The following is a 24,367-nucleotide window of genomic DNA, read 5'->3' as shown; positions in this document are numbered from 1 at the left end:
TTTAAATCTGGTTCTTTTTATACCCCAAGAAGATTATTTTTACCCACGGTAAAAAGTTTTTGGGGTAAAAAGAAGCAAATTTAATCTTATCCCAAGGGTTGATCACTTCCCCAAGTCGGCTACCCACTATTTTGCCCCAAAGAAGTCTGATCACTTTTGCCCCCCAAAGAGACTATTGAAAAAGAAAAAAAAAAAAGAGAAATAGAGTGAGAGAAAGTGATATGGTGTGAGGAAATAGGGAAGTATGGAGGGGTATTTATAGGTGGGAATGGTAGTATAAGTTATAACAATCATAAATTGGGTCAAAAAAAGTGTAAATTTGGTATAAAAAAACGTGTAGATTGAATGTTGAAAAACTGACCACCGTCCAAAAAACGTTTGTTCATGAGCTCAGACCACCGACCAACGTGCGTGAGTTAACTCGCGCCCAGACCAGTGGTGCGTGACTTAAGTCACGCAGAGCTTATAAGATGCGTGAGTTAAGTCAAGCAGCGTGACTGAACTCACGCAAGGGTATAACAGGAAATCATGCTGGACGCAGGAAAAAAGTGCAGGGAGAAGAGCAGAATTCTAATGCTAATAATTGGTGTCTTGTTTTTCAAGACCTCATTCATGGCTAAATAACTACTATAATCAACTTTGCTATTGCGAACTACGGATAAAAAGAGCCATATTGTTTAATATCAAAGGATTGAGTTGAACCTTTTGAGACCAATCGCCTTCTTCCAACTGGGAATTGATGAGCAATTTTGTAATAGTGTCCATAAGATTCATTGGCAGTTAGTGTAATAAATAAATATATTGACTTTTAATTCATGATGAAGTGGATCTATATATCACACATAAATCAAAAGCATACATGGCCAATAATTGGGAGTGGGTGTCTAATTGTTTGTATCGCTAGTGTGGTTTTTGTTTTCCTATGATTTTGGCTCTTTGTGTTTGTTGTGGTTTTCGGGTGTTCGGTTCTTTAGATACAACGAAGTTTAACTTATAATCTCCATCTAAATACATACTCCCTCCGGTCACTATTATAAGCAAATTTCTACTTTTTAGATTCATTCAATAAATGATGTATGTGGTCTACAATATAGACCACATACATTATTTATTGAATGAACCTAAAAAGTTAAAATTTGCTTATAATAGTGACCGGAGGGAGTAAATTTTTAACGTTTTTCCTAACTTAGTAGTACCCAATAATAAACAAATATAAATCCATCTCATTGCCACTGACATAAATACTTGAAAAATCAATAATCACATCACTAAGACAACACAAAGACGAAAGAGATTCCAAGAATATAATGGAACTTCAATGGTTTTGGATGTTTGCTGCCACTTTGTTGGCATGTTACATTTTTGTTAGCAAAGTTATGAAGAATTTGAATGGGTGGTATTATGATCTTAAATTTAAAAACAAACAATATCCACTACCCCCTGGTGACATGGGATGGCCTTTAATTGGAAATCTTTGGACCTTCTTCAAATATTTCTCATCTGGTCGCGGTGAAATGTTCATCAACAACATTATTTTCAAGTCTCTTTCATTTTCTCTCATTTTGTTTGTCATCAATTTTCTTTTTCTATAACACGCCCACTTGGTTTACATTTCATTCAAAATAACAAGTATTGAAAAATGAATTTTACAACATTTTTTAAGATGCATTTCGGAGACATTTATAATATTTTTATAAATTTGGAAAATTCCAACACTATTTTCACTATTTTAAAAAATGAACTGTCCTTTATTGGTCTTTCATCTTCTTTATCATGATTGTTAAATCATTAGTCTTTCCATTCATGCAATATGATAATAGGAAGAATGAAAATAATTTTAGAAAACAAACGAATCCTTAACATGTTTGTGATGTTTCAGATTTGGACGAACTGGTATTTACAAGACTCACTTGTATGGAAGTCCAAGTATCATTGTCATTGCACCTGCTATATGCAAGAAAGTCTTAATTGATGAAGTGACTTTTAAGATTGGTTACCCAAAATCCGCCCTTGAATTAGGCGATAGTAAGATTCTACATAAAGAACGCGGACGTTTTAAACAACTAGTATCATCTCCTATCAATGGTCACAATGTATTAGTAATGTACTTAAAGCGTATTGAAGATATTGTGATCAACAAACTAGAAGAATTATCCAGCATGAAACACCCTGTTGAGTTCCTTACGGAGATGAAGAAAGCTTCTTTTGAATTCGTCATTCACATTTTCTTTGACTCTTGCGATCAAGATACCGTAAACAATATTGGAGATTTATTTAACGTTATGAGTATTGCTTTGTTATCCTTCATGCCCATAAATGTACCTGGTTTTGCATACAACAAAGCATTAAAGGTTCGTTACTTCTATTTCCTATTCCATTTTCCCCCCACCACTCTTTCTATTTATGAATATGTCTGAATTTTTTATTCTAACTTTTCATGGCTACTTTAGGCGCGTATGAAGTTTGTCAAAATAATTCAAAATATTATTTATGAAAGAAGAATGACGATAAAAAAAGGACAAATTGGAGAAAATAATAATTTGTTAGACATTATTTTGGAAACCAATGACGAAAGGGGTGAAAAGTTGGAGGATAAGGACATTATTGACTTACTGATAGCGTTTCTATTTGGTGCTCATGATTCGATCGCAACTGCTACTATGTGGTCAATTATATATCTTACACAAAATCCACTTTGTTTGAAGAAAGCCAAGGTAAATCACCTAGAATTTGTTACTTTTAAATATTTTGCATTTAATTAGATATCAATTTAGTAATATACAAGTTTACATTGTCCCCGTGAGTTTAGCTCAGTTGGTAGAAACATAATATATGTAGGGGTCGGGTTGGAACTCTGAACACCCCCACTTATTCACCTTGAAAAAAATGGTGAATTTCTAGTCATTGGACTATTTGACCCAAAAAAATTACATGAGGGTACATCAGTAATGATATGTGGATTAGTTCGAGATGTTAGTATCCGTAGCATGAGCGACCTCATTCGTTTGTCTCTGAGTAAAAAAATAAATTAAGATATTGCTTGCAAGCCACTATAATTGCCCCCGAACCTCGTAATATGTTATCTCTCTTAAATAGTCGACAATTTTCTACTAGTCTACCTCAAAATCAATATTCGCTGACTGTAAATCATTGATCCACATAATAGCACGATAGAGCTCCAGCAGCTCACCCATATCCACCGTACACAAGGGTGAAAACCATAATGTTTTGGCAAGTACATAAGGATATACTGCCATTATTGTTGTTTGTTTTAATATAGCATCATATATTATCATAAATTTAATTTTAGGGTATTACATATACTTACCCAAAATTATCTGTTTGGCAAGAAAATTACATATGATGCAATGATTTACTAACAGAGAAAATTATCTAAACATACTCTAAGGGTTTAATTGATTCAAGGAAATTATCTAACAGAGAACAAGAGAAAAGATAAATGCAAAAGAAATGGAAAACTTCTCTAATTAGTTAAGAGAGCTAATAGTAGTAATACGAACATAACCTTTTTATAGTAGTTTTTTAATCAATTTGATGTTACAAATATGTTTTCTTTTAAGGTATTGCTTAAGTTCTATTGATTGTTTGTTACTTGTTACTCCATATATGATATTTGTTATTTGTGTTAAAATATATATATATATATATATATATATATATATATATATATATATATACCGGGGCTGCTAAATTAGTAGATCAGTTTAGAATTTGAGTTTGATTCTTAATAGGGCTCTTAGTTGATAGGTTTAAAGTTTTTTTTTTTATTTAGACAAGTTTAGAGTTACAAACACACAGTTATGAGTCGATAAAATGTATGGATTTTAGTAAGAATGTCAGCTTACGAGGGTGGATATGGATCAAGTAGGTGTAGTTTTGTTGAACGAAAATGAACTCCTTTGCATGAAATTCAATCTTACAATTTAAAGGCAAGAAACAAACAAACTCATATGTTTGCATGAACATCATGTGTATTTTAAGGAACTTCTTCTGCAAGTTTGTTCTTTGAATTTAAATTTTGGCGCTGAGAAACAAGTAACAGTTTTCCTGAAAAGCTTCTTCAACACACTTGATATGACACTTTTCAGTAGTTGTATTATTTTGAATTTCATCAAATAACTCTAACAATGCTTGAGTCTTCGGAACATTTTTGAAAACTTGAAGTCGAAAATTTGACTGGACATATCCCACTCAAGAAATGAACTTTAAAATAATATTATGTATTCTGTTTATTAGAAAATAGTAATAAAACTCAATTTACCTACATATAGAAGATAATGTACTTGTTTTTTAGATTGTCAAAAGTTTTTCTTGATGATTTAATATTGTAAATAAAGTATTGCAAATTTTAGCAAAATCTAATTTAGTACAGGACAATAAACTGGTAATCAATCATTCTTTATCTTTATTTTGTAGGAAGAGCAAGAAGAAATCTTGAAAGCAAGACCACCTTCCCAAAAACAATTAAGCATTGAGGAAATTAAGAAAATGGTTTATCTTTCTCAGGTAATATTAGGATACAACATATCATATATATAATTCATGTATCATTACATTACCCTATAGTGTACTATAAGAAATAATAGGCTTCCAACTAGGGTGAGCCTCTTGACGAGAGGTGTGGTATCATTAGATAACTAATCATTGTGTTTTTTTAGAAAGTTATCTACATTTATCTGGTATGAGGTCTTCAATATACTTAGGTCTGTCATTGTTATGTCGAGTGATGCATCGATGAAATTTATCTTGTTTGGTTCATTTAGTGTACTAAGATGGAAGTGGGGTTGTGGGTATCTGACATGTGCTTTGTTAGGAAATATAGAGGGAGAAGAATGATTGTATTTTTGAAAGAATATCTCAAAGGTAGGAGTTTTGGTTGAACATATTAAAATTATGTCTTGGAAATGATTTTTAACATGGGAAAATGAGGTTATTATCTATACTATGAGTAGTATACTGTCATATTTGTTTTCATAGAGTTTTAGGGTGTTATTCATGTTGAGAGACTCAGGTGCCATTTTCATATTAATTCCCTTTTACTTTTTAGTTCTATATGTATTAGATTGGATCACGAGTACTCAATTAATCGTTTCTCTTATCTTATACATTGCAAATAAAATTATTTAATTCGAGATAATACAACATCATCAAAGTGAGAAAATGTTGTTTTCATTTTATCTTGTAGATTGTTGATGAAACAATACGCCATATCACTATCTTTTCAGCATTTCGAGAGGCAACAACTGATGTAAACATCAATGGTTTGATATATTCCTTACACCTTTCTAGAAGCTACTTTTTCTAGTTATTGAAAGGGAATAATGAATTTAATATGTCTTTTGCTCAATAATTTTAGGTTATTTAATACCAAAGGGATGGAAAGTACTAGTTTGGCTAAGCGCTCTTCATATGGATCCCGAGCATTACTCAAATCCAAAAGAATTTAATCCAACGAGATGGAATGTAAGCATAGGCAACTCAAAAAAGACTTCAATTCAAAGTTTGACATAATAACAATAACAATAACAATAACAATAGTAGTAGTAGTAGTAGTAGTAGTAGTAGTAGTAGTAGTAGTAGTAGTAGTAGTAGTAGTAGTAGTAGTAGTAATACTAATAATAATAATAATAATAATAATAATAATAATAATAATAATAATAATAATAATAATAATAATAATAATAATAATAAAATGATTCAATCAACAATTTCTAATATTATACTTTTTTATGAATTATTTTTATGGGCACAGAGGATACATAGTTCACACACTAAAGAAGGACATTTCCAATTGGTCCAAATGCGGACCTTAACGGTTTTCAATAAAATATATTTTTAATAATAATAAATGGAGAACACAAATAATATGTAGGGGTTAGGGTTTAAATCAAAGATACACCACTTATTCATCTTATATGCGTTAATTGAGTTATAGTGTTAATGAAAGAATTAGATTTAATATCTATAAAAAAATTATTTCTTATGAGTTGATTATATGCGTAGGATTATAACCCAGGATCGGGAACCTTTATTCCTTTCGGAGTAGGTCGGAGGCTTTGTCCTGGAAGAGACCTGGCCAAATATGAAATATCTATATTTCTACACTATTTTGTCCTTAATTACAAGTTAGTATTGTTTCTTTGTAACTTTCTTTTTAAATCAACATGTTACATTGATCACTTATGATACTCATATTGTACCGGTCTTAGACGGTGTTATATATAGTAATCAAAATATTAATTTTTATCTTAAATTTTGTAGGTTGGAGCGAATAAATCCTGAATGTCCACTTACTAGTTTCCCATATTCTAAGCCAATAGACAATTGTCTTGCTAAGGTCATAAAGCTCTCTAATTCTTAATGAGTTACTATGCAATGGCCACATTTTGAGTAATATATTTGCTCATAAATCAACTTTCCATGCATGGCCTTCTAAGATACCTATAATTTCCTAGTTTGATGTTTTTTGGTTTTCTAATGTAATGAGTGTTGCTAGCATTATTCTTTAAGATTTTTAATAACTTAGACAATAATAATAGTACTATTTCCCTCATATTTATTTTTTAAAAATACAACAACGGTAAATTAAGGTCTTTGACATTTCAAGTGTACTACAAAATATATTTTCAAGATTTGGTCCTTAAAACCAGCTATATGACTAATTTATAGTTGATTGCTATCTCAAAGCTTTCATCCCATCCCAAAAGTATGTTATGTGAAAATCAAAATGTAGTAGTTCTCCTCGCGATAAATTTACCAATTGCACTGTATTCAATGAATCATGGTATCAAGTCTCAACCAATGCTAAACACATGTAATCTACAAGTCAAATTTATGAAGTTTATGTTGTGTGCAATGCACTCACAATAAGTTGGCAGCAACGACAATGCATGAATAAAAATAACAATAAAGGGAAAACATTGCATGTGTAGTCTCAATTGATGAAATTTTGAACAGTTAGTCGTCGTGGCAGAATGAAGAGGAAATCATGAGAAGAGTAACTACCCTCATCACCATTTAAGTTTTAGTGTTTGATCAATATGTTTAACCGTCTGACAGAATGACACTTAAATAGTTAAACGGTTGAGGGGAGAGACCTCTCATCGTGCTTAACCAAAAGGTTAACCCATCACGGTTCATTTAAAAACAATAGCACAATTCATCTACGAATTAGTGCTTAATACAATAGACCATAATTTATAATAATTAATTATTATCAATCCATAATAATTAATTATTATTATGTTTTAGTGTTTGATCAATATGTTTAACCGTCTGACAGAATGACGCTTAAATAGTTAAACGGTTGATGGAAGAGACCTCTCATCGTGCTTAACCAAATGGTCAACCCATCACGGTTCATTTAAAAACAATAGCACAATCACACATATTCATCTACTAATTAGTGTTTAATACAATAGACCATAATTTATAATAATTAATTATTATCAATCTGTAATTGATTAATTAAATTTTTAATTCAACATCAATTTCTTTATATCTTTTAAGGATTTGACCTCTCTCTTAACATATATTCCTTTTTATGCATCAAAAATCAAACTCATGATCACATGTTTAAAAGACCAACTTATCTACCAATTATGACATGCCCTAATGATTATTCACATTGTAATGAATCCTCTTAAAATTGTACATCATCTTAGTATGATTTAAAAGGTAGCGTCAGATATTGAATAGGTAAAACTCATGAAGAAGGAAACAAAATTTTCACATGGTTAAAACAAATGAAAAATGAGTGTGAAAATTGTGTCTCCTTCTCATGTGAAAATTAGTGGTAGAGGGAAACACAAATTTCACTTGATTTAACCATGTGAAAATTGATCTAGAAGAAAACTCAAATTTCATATGAAATAGTAGTGTCATGTGAAATAGTAGTGCTTTATGAACCACTTGATCTAACCAAGACACAATTTTCACACTACTATATGTCTCATGTGAAAATTTATACTTTCAGAACAGGGGCGGATGTGTGTGAGGCGGGGTGTGGCTATTGCCACACCAGCCCAGCCCATACCTTTGTTTTTATACAAAGCCTAATTATATAATGTATGTGTTCTATTTCGAAATATAACCAAAAATCAAGGTAATTAAAATCGGACCGGACATAAAACCAATGTAGGCATGGGTTCAAGGTTTAAAGGTTCCACCGGAGGTCGAACCGGGTTCAACCGGTATTAATTAAATATAATTTTTAATTATAAATTATAGTATATATAACAAAAATTAATTAAAAATAGAGAAATAAGTTCATTGATAGAAATTAATTTCACTTGATAAATCACAAATCAACGTAAATATAACATATAAGTAACGATATTTTATTTTTTGACTAATATAATTAACTATATAGAAGTTGTGATTAAAAGGTTAAAAAAAGGTACAAGAATTTATAAAATAAAAGCTATTTTGTTGTCAGATATAAAACACACTAAACAAAGCAAATAGCAGCCTAGCCGCTAGCATGGCACCCATTTATTGGTTCCTTTCATTTAATGGGGTTTTGTTCCAACTTTCAACTTTCAAGTTCCAACACAAAACACCTCAAAAAGTGAATAAAAACAACTTCTTTTTCTCTCTCTAAAAACTTTCTCTCTGACCTCTCTCTAGTTTCTCAAACCTTGTTCCACCCTTTAATCCAAATTCCGGCCGACCCCATGTAGCTCTATGGCGGTGGTGGTGCTATGAGACCTCATCTCCGCACCACCGTCCTCCTCCCCTGGGGGTGCTTTGTTTCTGTCCGTTTTGTTTTCGTGTCTGTCGTTTCCTGCCTAGATCTGTTCCAGATCTAGAGTCAATATACCATCTTGTAGCATGTCTTCTTCTCTCTACTTTGAAGATTCTGTGTTGCTGCTCCTGTTGCTTCGGTGACTTCGGTTGCGTCACTCCACCTCTACCGATCCATGTTTGTGGTGATGGGAGGGTGTTCCTGTGGTGTGAGCTTGGGTGGTTCTAGGTTGTGTGGTGGTGGATCTGTCACCAATCCGTCTAAAGGAGACTGAGGCTGAGGCGGAGGTGGGACTTAGGCTGAGGCGGCAGTGGGACTGCAGCGGTGGTGGTGGTAATGTGGCGGTGGTGATGTGTGATGGTGCTATGGATGGGTAGCGACATGGTGGTGGTGTTGAGTGGTGCCGTGGGTGGTCTATTTTTCCGGCGGCTCGACTAGTGGTGGTTTTTGGGTGGAGTGTAGGTGGAGACGGGATGATCGGCGGTGGAGACAGATGTGTGGTGTGGAAGGGGCGTTGTGTGGTGCCGATATGTGAGAACTGTTTCCGGCGGCTGCATGTGTGGTGGCATCCCTTTCATTCACGATTAATCCTCCTTCAACAAACTTCTGGATCGTTTGTCGTCGTAAGGATCATGGTGGTTGTGGTTGTTCGCGTCGTTGGCCATGGTGATTCAGATTTTGCTTGTTTGGTGGCAGACCCCCGAGGTCACTGGGGTTGTTTTCTGTTTGTGTGGTGGTGGTGGTTTTGTGTGGGAGATCGTGAGGCTGTCTTGGAGAGGTTTGGATAAGTGGTCAGGGTTGCTTTGGACTCGGATTTGGTGTCGAAAAGGATTGCGGACGTGAGCTACCTAAGGGGGTGGCAGGTGTTGTTTAGGTGAGAAGGAGGGTGTTTGTTGGGGTGATTTCCTTTGGAGACAACCTCTGTTACTCGGGTCCATGCTCGTCGTCACTGTCTCTTGTTTTATGCTTTTTGGGTTGTTTAGGTGTTTGGGGTGTTTAGAGGGTGGGTGTCCCGTTGTGATGAGCCTTTTCCTTTTGATTTGTTTGGTTTTGCACATTTGCATACCATGTCTTTTGTCCTTCATTTTGTGTGCTGGTTTTCGACGGGCCAGTTAATTTTGATTCGAGATTGGGAGTCGACGTCTAGCTGCAATACTGTTTGACTTGATATGGTGTTCTCTGGTGTACCGGGGGCGAGGGGTGCCCTGCCGATTTGGTTCTAGAGTCTGGTGGGCCAATCACTTTTGATTCGAGATCGGGAGTCAGCTCTTTGGCTCAAGTTGGTTTTTGGGCTTTTGTTTTGTGCTCTTTCGGTGGATCGGAGGTCGAGAGATTGTGGAAGCTGCATGTTCATTCAGTTAGGAGCTTTTCGAATGTGGATCAGTTTGGGTGTTGAAGTCTGAGAGTTTTTTGAGGGGTGTTCTTTGGGGTGAGTAGTGACGATGGGTGGTTGTGGATATTGTGTTTACAGTGTTTGTTTCTGTTAAGGTGTCCATCTTAGGTGGTGATGTGTTTTGGTGGGTTTATCTTCATGAGCTTTGTTTAGGGGTTATGGTGTACCGTTTATATGCGACACCATTTGTATCTTGTTTCGTCCATACCTTGCGTCTTGCAAGGATGGCGTTTAATAATATTTGCTGATTAAAAAAAAAAGGTTCCAACACAATTTTGAATTTTCCAACAGAACTCTCTATAGGGTAGAGACTAGAGCGAGCTGATACTTTCACTTCACATTTATTCTCTCTTCTCTTTCTTCTTTTGTATAATTTTCTTAGCTCTTTGCCTCTCTATATCTTTTCTTTGTTCTTTCCTTCATTATAAATGCAAGTCCATCATTCCATACATACTTGTTTCATTTTTGGATGAAGAAATACATAATTTCAGTTGATGTTGGTTTATTTGTTGGTTTCAAGATTAAACGACAAAATCCGGTCCAACCACTCAAACCGGCTCAACCGCCGGTTTTCAGCGGGTTTCCCGGTTTTCCGGTCTTTATTCCGGTTTTTTTGCCAAGCGGTTTTAAGGGAGTTTCGGACCGGACAAAGGTCCGGTGCACAGCTGAACCGGTTGAACCGGTCCGGTTTAGATAACCTTGTCAATCATAATGCTTTTGTCTTGTGGTGTTGTGTCTATGTTGATACTTGGTTGTCCCCAGTTCAACTCTCAACTTTTACGTTTTTTTTCTTCATAATTTTTTAAAAGAATAATATAAACAACATAAATTGTATAAACAAACAAAGTGGGAATCAAACTTGTGAGGTGAAACCCATTAAATTGAATATCTCCCACTAAGCTACAATGTTTGCTATGTTATCTGTGTTGCAACATTGATATATATTATATATCTTAATATGCTAAGATATATAAACATATATTAAGATTTTGCAACTTATGTCGTACAACTATACTACATATAAAGAATTAGCATGTTTCGGCTTTTTAGGTTGACTTTTTTGTTATTTCAATTATACCCTTGAACATATTTTCTTATAATAATGTTATATTGTTGGTGTTATTAAAAAAGATAAGGATTTTTATTATATTTGTTATATTATTGTTGTCAATATGAAAAGATAAATATGGTTTGCTGAGTTTGTTAAATTTGAAAGTCACAAATATCCAAACTTAAAATTTTAAGCTATATAAAAAAAATTATATAAAATATTGTTTGTAATTTAAACGCAAATATATATATATAGAGGAGACCTATTTTTGGATTGAGATTTTTTACTCTGAATTTAACATTGATTTAAACTATTTTATCATTTTTATGATGTTATTTAAATTGTAATTAAAAAGTTCAATTTCACAAAAATATGAACAACATAACTACACAAGGAAAAAAGTGATTGACGACTTGTTACGATTAATACATATGTTTTTATTTCTCTAAACTTTTTAGTCTTACTTCCTTCAAAAAAAAAATAGCTCCACTAATAATTTAATCCTAGATCCGCCCCTCTTCCGGAAGAAGAAAACTCATGAAGAAGGAAACACAATTTTCACATGGTTACCTTAAGACATTAATGACTTTTTTATGTTATAATTCAATGTTGGTTAAAGTTTGTTAGTTAACTAATATAGAGAGTTAGTTAACTAGTTAGTTGAGTTAGTTTATAACTGTTACTTTAAAATCCTAATCCAATACACCCCCTTAGATATTAGTTGATGTACTTGATATATAAGCAAGTTAAATGGTTGTAATTCATTGTAAGTGAGATTGATTGACTAATAAAGTTTTATGATTCTTACAATTGAGTGCAATTTTCTCTTCTCCTTAATCCTTCTTTTTCCAAATAATAGTTTGTTCCAACACCTTTCACCACCAACATTGATTCTAAGTCCACTCAAACAAGGGTGATGGTGGTAGAGGGTAAGTCACCCTATAACCTTATCATAGGAAGCCTGGTACTTAATGCTCTGGGAGCGATCCTATCAACCATGCATCTTGAAACGCGGATTAGCAAGTATAGAAAAAACCTCTCAGGTCAATATCATAGAAGTGTAGAAGTCTATATCAAGATGAAAAACCTCTCAGGTCCATATCATAGAAGACCCTAATATTTTAGTTCTTTATACGTCTCACTTATATAACTGGAGAAAGATCATATTAGACCTGTAAGAAGAGAGTATTTTGGTGAGGAGAACAGTCACCAAGGAGACAAAAAAAAGGTAAAAGCAATTATCTTTTTTGTCATAACTCATAGCCATAAAACTCAGATTGGAATTCGTCCACCGTTGGATTAGACTCAAATTTTGCCAGAAGACTCGGGGCATGTAATTCTTCACTTTCATTAGATGGATCGTCAAAAACAAGTATGGATCAAACGAGAGATATCACTCCACACATCTCCTTGTTCTCATTTACTCCCTCCGTCTCACAATTATTGTCTCTTTAGCATTTTTTCTTTTTCTCAAAATAATTGTCACTTTATAATACCAATGCAACATTTATTATTTTTTTCCACTATTATACCCTTATTTATTGAATTTCATCTAACTTAACTACTCCACTAACTACAATTAATGAGAACATTTTAGTAAATGCTTCTAATTTTACCATTGAAATCAACACAATTAATCATTTCCTTAATAATCGTGCACAAACCTTAAACGACTAATATTGTGAGACGGAGGGAGTATTAGCTTTTGTGCTTTGTTGTTTAGGCTGATTGTTGGCACAATTTATGCACTATATTAGAATCTTTATTTGATTACAACCAAGCCATTTTTTTGGTTTGAACTACCTATGATTTTTCACCCTTACTTTGAGAGATTTTCCATGTTAAAATTTGGGTGTCCCTTGTGTGTTTGTGTTTGTGTGCGTGTGTTGTTGCTCCTCGCATGTTCTTCCAAGTTAGGGGAATTTTGATTCCGCCGCACATTACAATGTCGTTTTTATGTATTCATTCCCCAACGAAATATACTTCATACATATTTATGCAGGAGAAAGGTGTGTGTAATGATCAGAATGGAGCCCAGCAAAAGCGTATTCACTCGTGCACAACTAGTATAGACTTTGGATTTTCTTCAATGCATGTTTCACAAAAACGATATTAGTACAACCACTTTGTGACAACTTTTAGACAACTCTCTCGCATACTCACGTTATATTCTAACTCTGTCAAGTTGTCAGAAAAATTATCATCAAATGATTGTATCGATATCATTACTTGGTTTCACTTACCGATCCACTCTGATTCTTCTGGTTAGCAAAGGAGAGACTTTGGATTTTCTTCATGCGTTTGGTGGATTCAGAATTTGGGGAACTCAGAATTTTGTATACTTGACTCACAACTAGTAGTTCGTATTCTCTAAATAAAAAATAAAAAAAACTAGTAGTTCGTATATAATCAAATTCTCAATTTGATTATATAATTGCTCAATATCAATCTTTCTTATTCCTTAAAAAAATCAATCTTCGTTTTTTTTCCAAACTTTTTGATTAATTTACTATGAGGGAAAAAAAAATATACAATTACTCATTCATTGACAAAAGCTGTATTGTAGACTAGTCACTAAAATTTTCTCTTTCTACCTCGTATTTCAGCTATTATTCTTAATGAAATGATATTGGCTTTTTTCTTCGTAAGAGTTTTTTTTAGATAGACGAGATAACAAAGCTATCATAAACTAACACACATAAAGTGGAGGTACCGGGGTTCGAACCCCGATCATGACATCCGGCCTAATAATTTTGGCATTTTTACCAGTTGAGTTAGGACTTATGGGACTATACGTACGTTTTTTTATTCAAGAAAGTTTAGGAATTGGGCTCCTGCTAATCATCAAGGTTAGAGCATGTGTTTAGCGAGCACTGATTAATGGTACTTACATAGAGAAGTTGAATCCAATTTATTGATGAGTCAATTCCTTATCAGCTAAGTCAACCTTCATTTTACTCCGTCCTTGTATAAGAATCAAATAATCTTTTTTTTATTAAAAAAAAACCAAATGACTTTTTACATTCTTTTTTTATTTTAAAATGGCTTTTTACTTAAAAAAAAATGAGTTTTCAGCGGGAATCCGTTTAGGATAATAACTAAACATGTTTTTTTTTTTAAGTATCTTTTGTGTTAAATTATTGAGAACATCCATTCAGTCGATCCTAAAATGTCATTAAAAATATGAAAACAGGAATTTATAGGAGGAAATAAGAATATATTATTAAAATGAATACGTAAATATTCTACCTATACTTGAATGTTGCTATATGTCCCTACGGCAAACATGGACAACTTTTTTCTTTTGGTTGTTTGAACTCATTCTTTCTGGAGCTAGACATCCAATTTAGAAATGTAAACGTGGAAGAACACATCTATCTATACTATACATACATAAGCTAACATAAAACAAAAATTAATCAACACATGTAGAAAATAGGCTTGACTGCCCAACTTATTTGGTTTTATTTGACTGATTCTTTCTTTATTGATATGGCTTTGTCCTCTTTGTGCTCATAGCTTATAGCTTATTTTCCAGTTAAATCACAGTGGAAGGCAATGGAACCCGTCTACGATACTCGGCTAGAGCCCACAAGGGGTAAATATCTCTATACATTGGGTAATGCAACATACAATTTTTCATGAATACTCCTGTGATTTCCTGCCATAAATAAGACAAAACAAAAATTAATAATAGGTATTTATTAATTGTTTAGATGGTAAGTGCAAAGTTTGAGTTTTGAAACAAATAAAATGTTTCAAGGTTTTGATGGAAATGAGGTGTCTTGATCTGTGATAAAATGTTTGAGTTTTGAAATGAGGTTCCGATTTCAACATCAAACTGAAACTTCAAAAGATTTTTGAGATAGAAAATGCTAGCATGCAATTAAACTTCTTTGATATTAAAATTCTGAATTTGATTTTTTTTTTTTCTTGGTTCTTCATAGAGTGTCCTCATAGTTAAGATGTCAAATTAAATTATTCATCACTATGCAAGTATCTATAAGGATCACCTGTACTTGATTATATAATGCTAATGACTCCTGTCTAGTTTTTTATGACCACATTCATTTCTAAATAAGTATATCAAAGGATTGAGATGAACCTGTTGGGGCCAATCGCCTTCTTCCAACTGGGAATTGATGAGCAATTTTGCAGCACGATGGAGAGGAGTAGGGTCTCTCTCTGCCTGGCCGGCATGAATTAAACCCATAAGAGCCCATGCAGTATGTACAACATTGGATCGGCTTCCTTCGAGAGGTACATATATCTGCAATATTATTATTTAGTAAGACATCATTATTGTCAATTCATGTTGAAGTCGGCGAATGATTGGTAACTAATTAGTAATAAATACGAACCTTCTTTGGGCTTGAAAGATAGCTCTCCCCCCACCCACCATCCTCTCTCTGTGTTGTGAGAAGGAATTTAACAGCTTTGCGAATAGCAGCGCAATTGGTATAAGTCTTGCCAGCAGCTGCTAAACCACCAAGAGCAAACCAAGAACCATAAGTGAAACAAACTCCCCAGTTTCCATACCATGAACCATCGGCTGTTTGTATATCTTCAATGAATCGAACTGCCTCGGAGATGAAATTCTCTATCTCTTTCTTCCTATGCCCTGGATATAGCTTCTTGAACAAAACTAAAGCTTGAATTGCTGATCCAGTGCACTCAACATATTCATGCTCAACAACAATGTCCGCAAAAAACTCAGTGGGATTGAGTAGCTGAAAATAAATAATAAAGGTAAAATTAGTTTATCAACTAATGAATGGATTTCATCCATGAATGAGTATATATTAATACAATACTTACTTCTAACCACTCTTGAGCTCCTGCGGGCTCCCATGCTGCCAAACCACCCTTTTTACTCTGCAATAATTAAAAATTAAGTTGTGTTAAAAGTAGATCAGGTAGCATAAATAAATCAAACATAAGTGATCGAAGTCATTTGCACTATCCTCGAGTTTCCATCGATCAGATATCAAGTAGAAGTTCAAAGCTCGGAAATTAATTTAAGTAATCAATTAGTTAAATGTTTATGGCAATAAATTTAATAGCACTTGCCTGAAGCGACAACAAGACATTGACCGAATCATATAACCTTTCTGGTTCCATCTTTTCCCCCACAATCTCTGGAGGCAACATTGATAAAAGTAGACAACACTGAAACACCAGAGTTTAACCTTTATTAACATTCAATGATCGTGATTGAGAAAGCTTATTAACAAATTATGTTGTTCATTGCCTATACCTTCAAACCTTCAGCGGTGCAATCGGAAACTTGCCATCCATGGTCTTGATCGGAGAAGGTCCATGAGCCTTTAGAAATATGACGATGCATACTCTTAAAATCTCCAGAAGGGTTCTCTGTAACCTGTGAAATAAGAGTATTAGTTTCATTGCAAGACAAAGATAACACACACATTGTTCAAAGGCCTGATGAACACTAAGTAGCCAATAATAAATGTGTCCTAATTAGAATAATATAATTTTACATACTAATTATTAATCAATATTACTTGGCTCAATAATTAGCTAAAAATGATCATTTACTTAGTTTTCATTTAGTTGATTAAGTGAATTAGTAAATAAGAAGGAGAGGGATCCTAAATATCTCATTAACTAATTTTTTAAATTTGGATAAACTAGACTGGTTCATTGCGATCCTGTCATATGTTTGTCATCAAAATTAAGCATACCTGAGATTTCTTGATGAAATCATGTCCTTTGGCAAGTGCAGGTTCGATTTCATCATTTAGGTTAGCGGCAAGCAAAGCTTGAACGGCAAAACCAGCATCCCATTCTTGGCTACCAAAACTCTGCATTGTATTGACAGGAAAATTATTTAATGAATGTATCCCATCAGTTACAATAACAATAGTAATAAGAATAATAATATGCAAATAAATAATTTGTACTGAAATAAGATGAATTATATATATATATACCTGCATGGTCATTCCATCTTCTGACATCCACAAGTAATCTGGGACCCTTGCAAGATGCTTCTTGTAAGCATCTCCATTTGGATCTTCCACCCAACAAGCAAGCATACATAATACCTGAAAATTATATACATGTAAATGACATATTCGAATGAAACTAAGAAGCTAATTCCACTTCAGCGGATGCATACTGCTAAATAATCAAATCAATATGCTTAATTGCTATGCTACTTACCTTTTCCACACACCCAATGGTTAAGTATCGACTATTCTCATCCTCGTAGTGGATATGCTTCATTGTAACTTCAAGGGCTCTTTTTCTGACCAGCTTGTTGAAAGGCCAGCGGGTGAGAAGTGGCTCGGTGAATATGTATAAGCTATCCCATATCAGATCTTGTATCAAAGGATGGGGATAGTAAATATCTTCCTGTGAGACATAAAATAGATCATTATCCCTCCTATTATTATATTATGTTAAAGAGGAAGTGTAAATCCACCACACATTGTAGACAATTAAAGACAATGACTCTCACCTTTGCACATAGGTGACGTGATTTCGTCCAGTTAATTTTTTCATAAGGCTGAGTATGGAGTTCTTCTCTCAACTGTAAGATGAGTGGTGTGATCGGACCCACAAATCTCTTCCCGTACAAGTAAGACATAGGCATGTATACCAATCGACAATAACACCACATTTTAGCTGCAATTAAATTAAATTAAATTAGGATGAAAATGAGATCAAATAAACTCACAACTCCATAATTCTTTCGCATATATATTGTTCCAAAAAGATTAGCATAATAGAAATTCAAAGAATTAAACCTGGATGCATAGGAAGAAATGAAGGAAGGATCCAAAACTCAGGGGGCATTGGGTTGCTTCCCAACCAATCAAATACACCAAGTATCTATAGGCAAATCATACATTCAAATTAGTAACATAAATATGTTCGGTTAAATTTTAATATTGCATAGAAACGAATGGTAGGTACCGAAAGCCAAGTTTTTCCCCATGAAGGTATATATGTGACACCACCATGTGCTCGAATCCAGTTTCTGGCTCTAGCACAAGCATTGTCTTGACCGCCATCAGGTCCTTCTCCGAGAATTCGCATACATATATAGTTAAGTGCAGTGCAAAACATGGTGCTATGACCCTCAATGTGTAGTCCCCATCCTCCATCTTCATTCTTCAAAATGAAATCACAACACGTTCAATCTCAAATTTCACGGGTAATTAAGCAAAAAAAGCAATGGTAGATAACACATACTTGGTGATAGTAAATGTAACGAAGAATCTCTTTGCGATGCTCTTTTGGGAATACGGAATCAAGATGTCCGGTAATGTAGACACAGAAAACCTGCAATGTAGAAAATTAATTAGAGTTTAATCCAGGCAGGCAGGTTAGTAAATAAAGATGAAATAATACAAGCAGGTTAATTTATGTATTGCAAAGCAAGCACATCTCTGCAATTTAGAAAATGGGGAGAATGAATATGTAAAGTGGTTGACTTGAGTCTCTTGTGGTTGTTTAGAAAGATAATTCACCATCTCACACAATGGTTTATGTAAGTGGAGTGTAGTAGCAAATAAAATACAGCATTAGAATATGTATCCTAATAGGATAAGGAATAGCATTTCAATGAGATGGTAAATTTTCTTTTCCAATCAAAGATCATGGATTCGAATCCACCCAAAAATACAACAATGTTAAATTCTCTTGAGGAGGGTTTTGTTGTCCATTGTGATCTTATTCGATTTGAGAGATTAGTTTCTGCAGTTCCGCACAAAAAAAATCGTGTAAACTTGTTTGGTCTAGTTGTAAAAAGCATGGACTCTGAGATCCGGTATTCGAGCTCCCCCACCTTAAATTTTTATCAGGAAAAAATTACTTTATGTGCCAAATATATCTAAATAAATATAAAATTGAGTAAAAACTCTTTTTTCTAGCAAAACTTTGAAAATCAATCTTGTTGCTGAGAATTTTTATATATTTTTTAAATTTATAAGAAAAATAAACAGGAAAAAGTGAATAACTTGATCATATTTGAACCATTATATAAAAAGTGACAATTAAGTTCCGACAATAATTAAAAAAAATTAATCTCTAAAAAAATTTAAATAAATAATTTATTCTTCAATCAATCGTTTATTTTGTTCTTGATCTTTTTCTTTCCTTTTGCATTAAAAAAAATATATTTTCTGTATGAGCAATAATATTTTTGTATTTTTTTTTTTGACAAAGAGCAATAATTTTTTTTGTTGTTGAGATCAATTTGTCCTTATTTTAGTTATTAATTTGAAGCATATTGTCCCTTTCCAATTATTGTAAGACCTCATTGTCCCTTATGAAAGGATATGATCATAAAAAACAAATTACTGTAAGACCTCATTGTCCCTTATGAAAGGCTATGATATAAAATAGAATTATTTTTTTTTTTTATGCCGGTAGAAATAGAGATGGAGTTGTTTCGGTTTATTATATATTTTATTTCAATATTTAAAATTATATTAATTTTATTTAATAAATAGTTTTTTATGAACAAAAAAACATCAATCATTTTATATTAATATTAATATTAGTAAGTACTCACCAAGGGAGGCATGAAAAATAGAGGACCTGCGATTTGAGCGGGCCAATGGCCATCACTGGTTTGCAATGCTGCTAGGTGGTGTGTGCCTCTTCTCAATGTTGTCGTTGCTTTCTCATATGTTATCTCTTCTCCATCTTCTATCTTCACGCCATCTATTGTTTGCTTAAAGTTATTTTCTCTTAGAACCTACAATGCCAACCAGCAAAAATATTTAAAAAAATGCACCATGGATAATGATAGATCCTTCAAATGGAAGTTTGGAGAAATGAGGAATTTTCTCCTTCTCAAATAATAACTTCATTTAGCATTTGGATCTCGTAAACAGCTCTAATATTTAAATATTCTTACCTTTCATATACTCATTTAACATGGTAGTTTTTTTTTTATCCCTCTTCTTATTACATCATCATCAATATATCACATCACCCTCTATCTTTATTTCTTTCAAAATGTAAATGAGTTTTGGGTGTGTATCAATCTTTTTCTTTCCATAAAGTCAGAAATTTCATACATTTACTTTATTGAGGCTCAAATAGAGACATAAATTCACTTACACAACATTTTCTCTAAAAAGGCCAAAAATCATTTTCTCTCACTTAACAGATGTTTGTTCAAATGTAGTAAAAAAATTTAGAAAACTCAAAGAAAAATGCTAGTTATCGCGAAACACTATTTCACGACAGTCTCACGAATTAATAGACACACTGCAACTTGCATATTTATTTGCTTCTCTCTCTTGCATTTCACTTTTCGATTGGTTTTAGACTCTTAGTTATCTTGTTTCTTCCTCCAAAATGACGTTCACCTTTCATATGGTGGTAGCAGTAACACATAAATTACATGAACATATAAAACAATGAGAAGGATAAAATTAAAGTAAAGTAAATTCATGATAATATATATCTTTGATTGATTTTGTGAGGTGAATGAGCTTTCGTTTAGACATGTGTTTTTCTTCCTTCCTAAACATTCACATACAAAGTCTGAAGATACTATATGATGAGAAGGAAAGATTATACAAATGCAAATGCATTCCTCTTCAAAAGAAGATGACAATTTCATTGGCGGTGGTAAAGCGGTTACTCATTACCCAACAATACCGTGTGTTTTTTGGTTTACTAAGTTAAGTATGTGATCATATATTATTATGTTATAAATAAAAAATATAACAAAATAGGCTTTCGTGGTATATTCGTGAAGGATTCCTTCGCGATATATAGCAGCCCTGAAACTCAAATGTATCCAAATCCCTTTCATCGAAGTATAAATTCTAATGTCTCATAATAAAGTCAAGTGCTAAAATTTATCATTTCTAAACAAAGCAATTAATTTGGCCAACCCTTGTTATTTTTGGTAAATTTGCAATTTGTAGTAATGATGAGTGAATTATAGGATTTCTTTTTTGAGAGGTGAGTAGTAGGATGTTGTGACATCAATATTTGTCGGGGATGCTTGTGTGCACACGTATTCGAATTGATCTTCACGCATATATTGTTTTCCACAAAATATGTTACCTTTAAAGTTACGTAATAGGTTAAGTAAGACGGTTGTGAAAGAGATTTCTTTGATCAGATTGTGAGAGATAACTGTTACATGCTGTATTAGTTTAACTTTTTCTTTCCTGTTCAAAAATAGTTTAACTTTTTCTTTTTTGACATGAACATGATGTATTAGTTTAAATTTTATACATTAGGTAAAAAATTATTATCCACAAATAAAAATTCATTAATTAGTAATTTGTTTGATTTTAGAATTTGATTTGATTAAAGTTAAACACCTTTAATACTGTGATTATTATTACTATTGATTAACATTGTAAATCTATATCCTCTCAAAAAAAAAACGTTGTAAATCTATATATCTCTTGTTGCAAAATATTGTAAACAAATGAATTACAGATAGTGGAGGGTAACCATACAAATAGAATATGAATTTGTTCCGAAATATTTTGAATGAAAGAACAATAATGAGTTGTTGAATGGTGTGCATTTTTTTTGAAAGGCTAACAAGTGTCCTTAAAATTATGTATGAATTGATAATGTATTTTTACGGTACTTATTAAGAAGATTAAAGTGAAAATTTTATATTAAAAATTGTGTAATTAGCACATTAAAACGTCAACAGCACTTGGCGTAATTTTTTTTAAATAAGAATGGTATGATTAATGAATATTGAATATGATAATGATAAGTAGTAATTAAGTAGAAAGTGATGTAGGTAGGTAGGTGGTATAGGTACCTGAAAACGCCATAGGAGGTCACCGCAGGGCTTGACCTTGAATCTGTTGTCATAGAAATTCTTACGAGCTTCTTCAACTTGTGCTCTCTCTTCTTCACTACCTGCTTCTGGATCATACTCCCATGTTTGTCTGCCCACAAAATTATTTGTGCTGAATAAGTATGGGTCATTCTTTCCCTCTCCTATCTTCAGCTTCCACATCTTAATAACTTACTTTTTTTTTTTTTGAAGTTTTAGTGATGAGTTATGGTAGCTAGCAAGACCTTAATTTGATATGAGGAAAGAGTCATTCATATTGCCGCTACTTATAGATAGCTGCATTATTTGTTTTTGTATTATTAACGTATCCACAACAACTCTGTCAATCTAATTTAAAACTATTTCTTACTTTTTGAACCAAACCCACCCTTTTGTTTATTTTAAATTATTTTATAGTGTGACACCTAATTACAACTATTCATTTTTGCCATTATATTATTTATTACATGATTATGTTAACAAAATCGTGTTTGAAAGTGCTGTACATAATTTTTTTTAAATTTAAAAATCATTATTTTCAATAAAAAAAAGTGACAGTATTACTACTCTTATCATTTTTTACTAAAGCATTTGTTAACACGACTATCATAACTTTGTAAAAAAAGACCACTCATCCCGATTTTGTCATTTTCTTTTCCATTGAGTTGCAGTTGCCGTCATGCATTCTTCTCAATTTATCTTTACAATGATAAGCAGTATCAAGTGTTATCTCTTCATTATAGTCTCATATGATTCATCGTTTATTTTATCTTATTTTTTGCAGCTTCCATTTATTTTAGAATATATATTTTTTGACCAAACTTAGTTTTAGAATATATTTTATTTTATCTTATTTTTTGCAGCTTCCATTTATTTTAGAATATATATTTTTTGACCAAACTTAGTTTTAGAATATATAAAATGTGATATACAAGATGTATACGCACAATAAAATGAATTCATGAATTCAATCATTATTGGTGAACAGGATGGATTTTAACAATATACATTTATTGATTATTATATATGTAGCGAGTATAGCGTGGAGAGCAGGATAAAATAAATGAAACACGAGCGAAGCGTGGTCACAAACGAGGACTACCACAAATTAATTAATTATCATAACTTCATAAGACTATAATAATATAAACAAAAAGTTGAAGGGGACCGGTCTGAGAATATTTACAAATCAAAAATGTCCTCTTTTTTACTGAAAATGAAAAAAGTCAATTGTTTTTAATTTATATTTTGTACTGTTTTTATTCAACATGCTTTTTCTTTTTGGTAGATAACATACATGTTTTTTATTATCAAATGAAATTATGTGAATTCACCAACAACAAAAAAATTAAGTGAATGTTATATTATGTGAATTCATTTTCTATTTTGGTAAACTCACGTGAAATTCAAAAGAAAATAAATGTAAGAAGGCGTGGTAGTTTTTATTCTTCTTACATTCATTCAAATGTTAAAATTAAGATAATGTAATCAAAATAATCGTGAGTTTAGACATTTTCATCCACAATTTGATATTTTTACTAATGTTACAAATATAATAGAATTTTTAGAAAGCAATGGGAGTTCACAAACCAAAATTATTAGTCTAGCAATCAAAGTTATTTCTTTCGTATATGATCAAATGTCAATAGTAATGTGAGATCCACACTTGTTAATCGCATTCATCTATCAAAGAAAATAAAAAATATTTGTTGATGTTTGCTCGACTATAGATGGTCTATGAAGTGACCAAACCTGACCGCTATTTTTTTAAACAAATTGAACAACATGTTGACTACACATTTGTGAAGTTTATGTTAGAAATTTGTGATTCACACACTCTAGACGGAGGGATGTGAGGCCCCTAGACATCATAACCAACTTAGTTAATTACTTACGCACAAAGTAGCATAGTTAACATTATAGCCAACCCATAACCCGTTGAGGTTGGGCTATGCCACATGGCTTCAAATTTTTTGGGGTCCAAAATATATATTTTAACATGTAAGACACTCAGTTAGAGATATGCGGTTTAGGGTTTCTTCCCTAGAGTCGCCGCTTCCACTAGGGTGCTAGCGTTCCTTCGGTGTAATAGACACCGTTTTCGTCCGTTCATTTTCGTCGTCCCTTCCTCTGTTTGAACTTTTCTGCTATGAGTAATCCACAAATGTTGTGTTTTCTGTTCGTGGTTTCTACAGTCAATGGTGGTGGTGATGAGCCACCACCCATACACCCACTTGCGTTGCACCGTCCGCCGCCTGAACCCCCTCCCCTTTTCATCTAGATCTGATCCTCTAATATCCAGATCCGGCCAGATCCGACTCCTTTTCCTTGTGTGACTTAATATACATAGATCTG

The 24,367-nt window shown here is 32.9% G+C and overlaps 2 protein-coding genes across 2 annotated transcripts; one reads left to right on the top strand and one right to left on the bottom strand.

Annotated features, from left to right (window-relative positions):
• Positions 1-1,307: 1,307 nt before the first annotated feature.
• On the top strand, positions 1,308-6,444 carry LOC146925649 (beta-amyrin 11-oxidase-like). The gene is made up of 8 exons (XM_085708039.1): positions 1,308-1,540; positions 1,880-2,351; positions 2,451-2,714; positions 4,438-4,527; positions 5,207-5,282; positions 5,378-5,484; positions 6,025-6,146; positions 6,283-6,444. The coding sequence occupies exons 1-8, from the start codon at positions 1,308-1,310 to the stop codon at positions 6,380-6,382; spliced, it is 1,464 nt and encodes a 487-aa protein (XP_085564165.1). The 3' UTR covers positions 6,383-6,444.
• A 7,963-nt stretch (positions 6,445-14,407) lies between these two features.
• Positions 14,408-22,270, bottom strand: LOC146925648 (beta-amyrin synthase). The gene is made up of 15 exons (XM_085706802.1): positions 21,995-22,270; positions 19,757-19,942; positions 18,433-18,522; positions 18,154-18,351; positions 17,985-18,069; positions 17,696-17,862; positions 17,398-17,589; positions 17,166-17,279; positions 16,917-17,036; positions 16,469-16,591; positions 16,282-16,380; positions 16,030-16,086; positions 15,573-15,941; positions 15,317-15,481; positions 14,408-14,872 (listed from the first exon to the last, which is right to left on the bottom strand). Exons 1-15 carry the CDS (start codon positions 22,193-22,195, stop codon positions 14,750-14,752), a joined length of 2,289 nt encoding a protein of 762 aa, XP_085562928.1. The 5' UTR covers positions 22,196-22,270; the 3' UTR covers positions 14,408-14,749.
• Between the last annotated feature and the right edge of the window lie 2,097 nt (positions 22,271-24,367).

The sequence above is a fragment of the Medicago sativa genome, chromosome 4, assembly GCF_051527215.1.
Source record: "Medicago sativa cultivar Bolivia chromosome 4, Bolivia_mono, whole genome shotgun sequence".
In the NCBI taxonomy this organism is placed as follows: Eukaryota; Viridiplantae; Streptophyta; class Magnoliopsida; order Fabales; family Fabaceae; genus Medicago; species Medicago sativa.
This window is presented reverse-complemented; position numbering and strand designations above follow the sequence as displayed.

What these genes read in the sequence shown, in the direction of transcription:
- LOC146925648 (XM_085706802.1), bottom strand. Translation starts at nt 22,195, where the DNA reads ATGTGGAAGCTGAAGATAGGAGAGGGAAAGAATGACCCATACTTATTC. An exon ending in ATTTCTTCCTATGCATCCAG is followed by an intron (nt 17,863 to 17,984) that starts GTTTAATTCTTT and finishes ATTTAATTGCAG; the next exon opens with CTAAAATGTGGTGTTATTGT. An exon ending in CACGTCACCTATGTGCAAAG is followed by an intron (nt 17,590 to 17,695) that starts GTGAGAGTCATT and finishes TATGTCTCACAG; the next exon opens with GAAGATATTTACTATCCCCA.
- LOC146925649 (XM_085708039.1), top strand. Translation starts at nt 1,308, where the DNA reads ATGGAACTTCAATGGTTTTGGATGTTTGCTGCCACTTTGTTGGCATGT. An exon ending in ATCAACAACATTATTTTCAA is followed by an intron (nt 1,541 to 1,879) that starts GTCTCTTTCATT and finishes GTGATGTTTCAG; the next exon opens with ATTTGGACGAACTGGTATTT. An exon ending in AACTGATGTAAACATCAATG is followed by an intron (nt 5,283 to 5,377) that starts GTTTGATATATT and finishes CAATAATTTTAG; the next exon opens with GTTATTTAATACCAAAGGGA.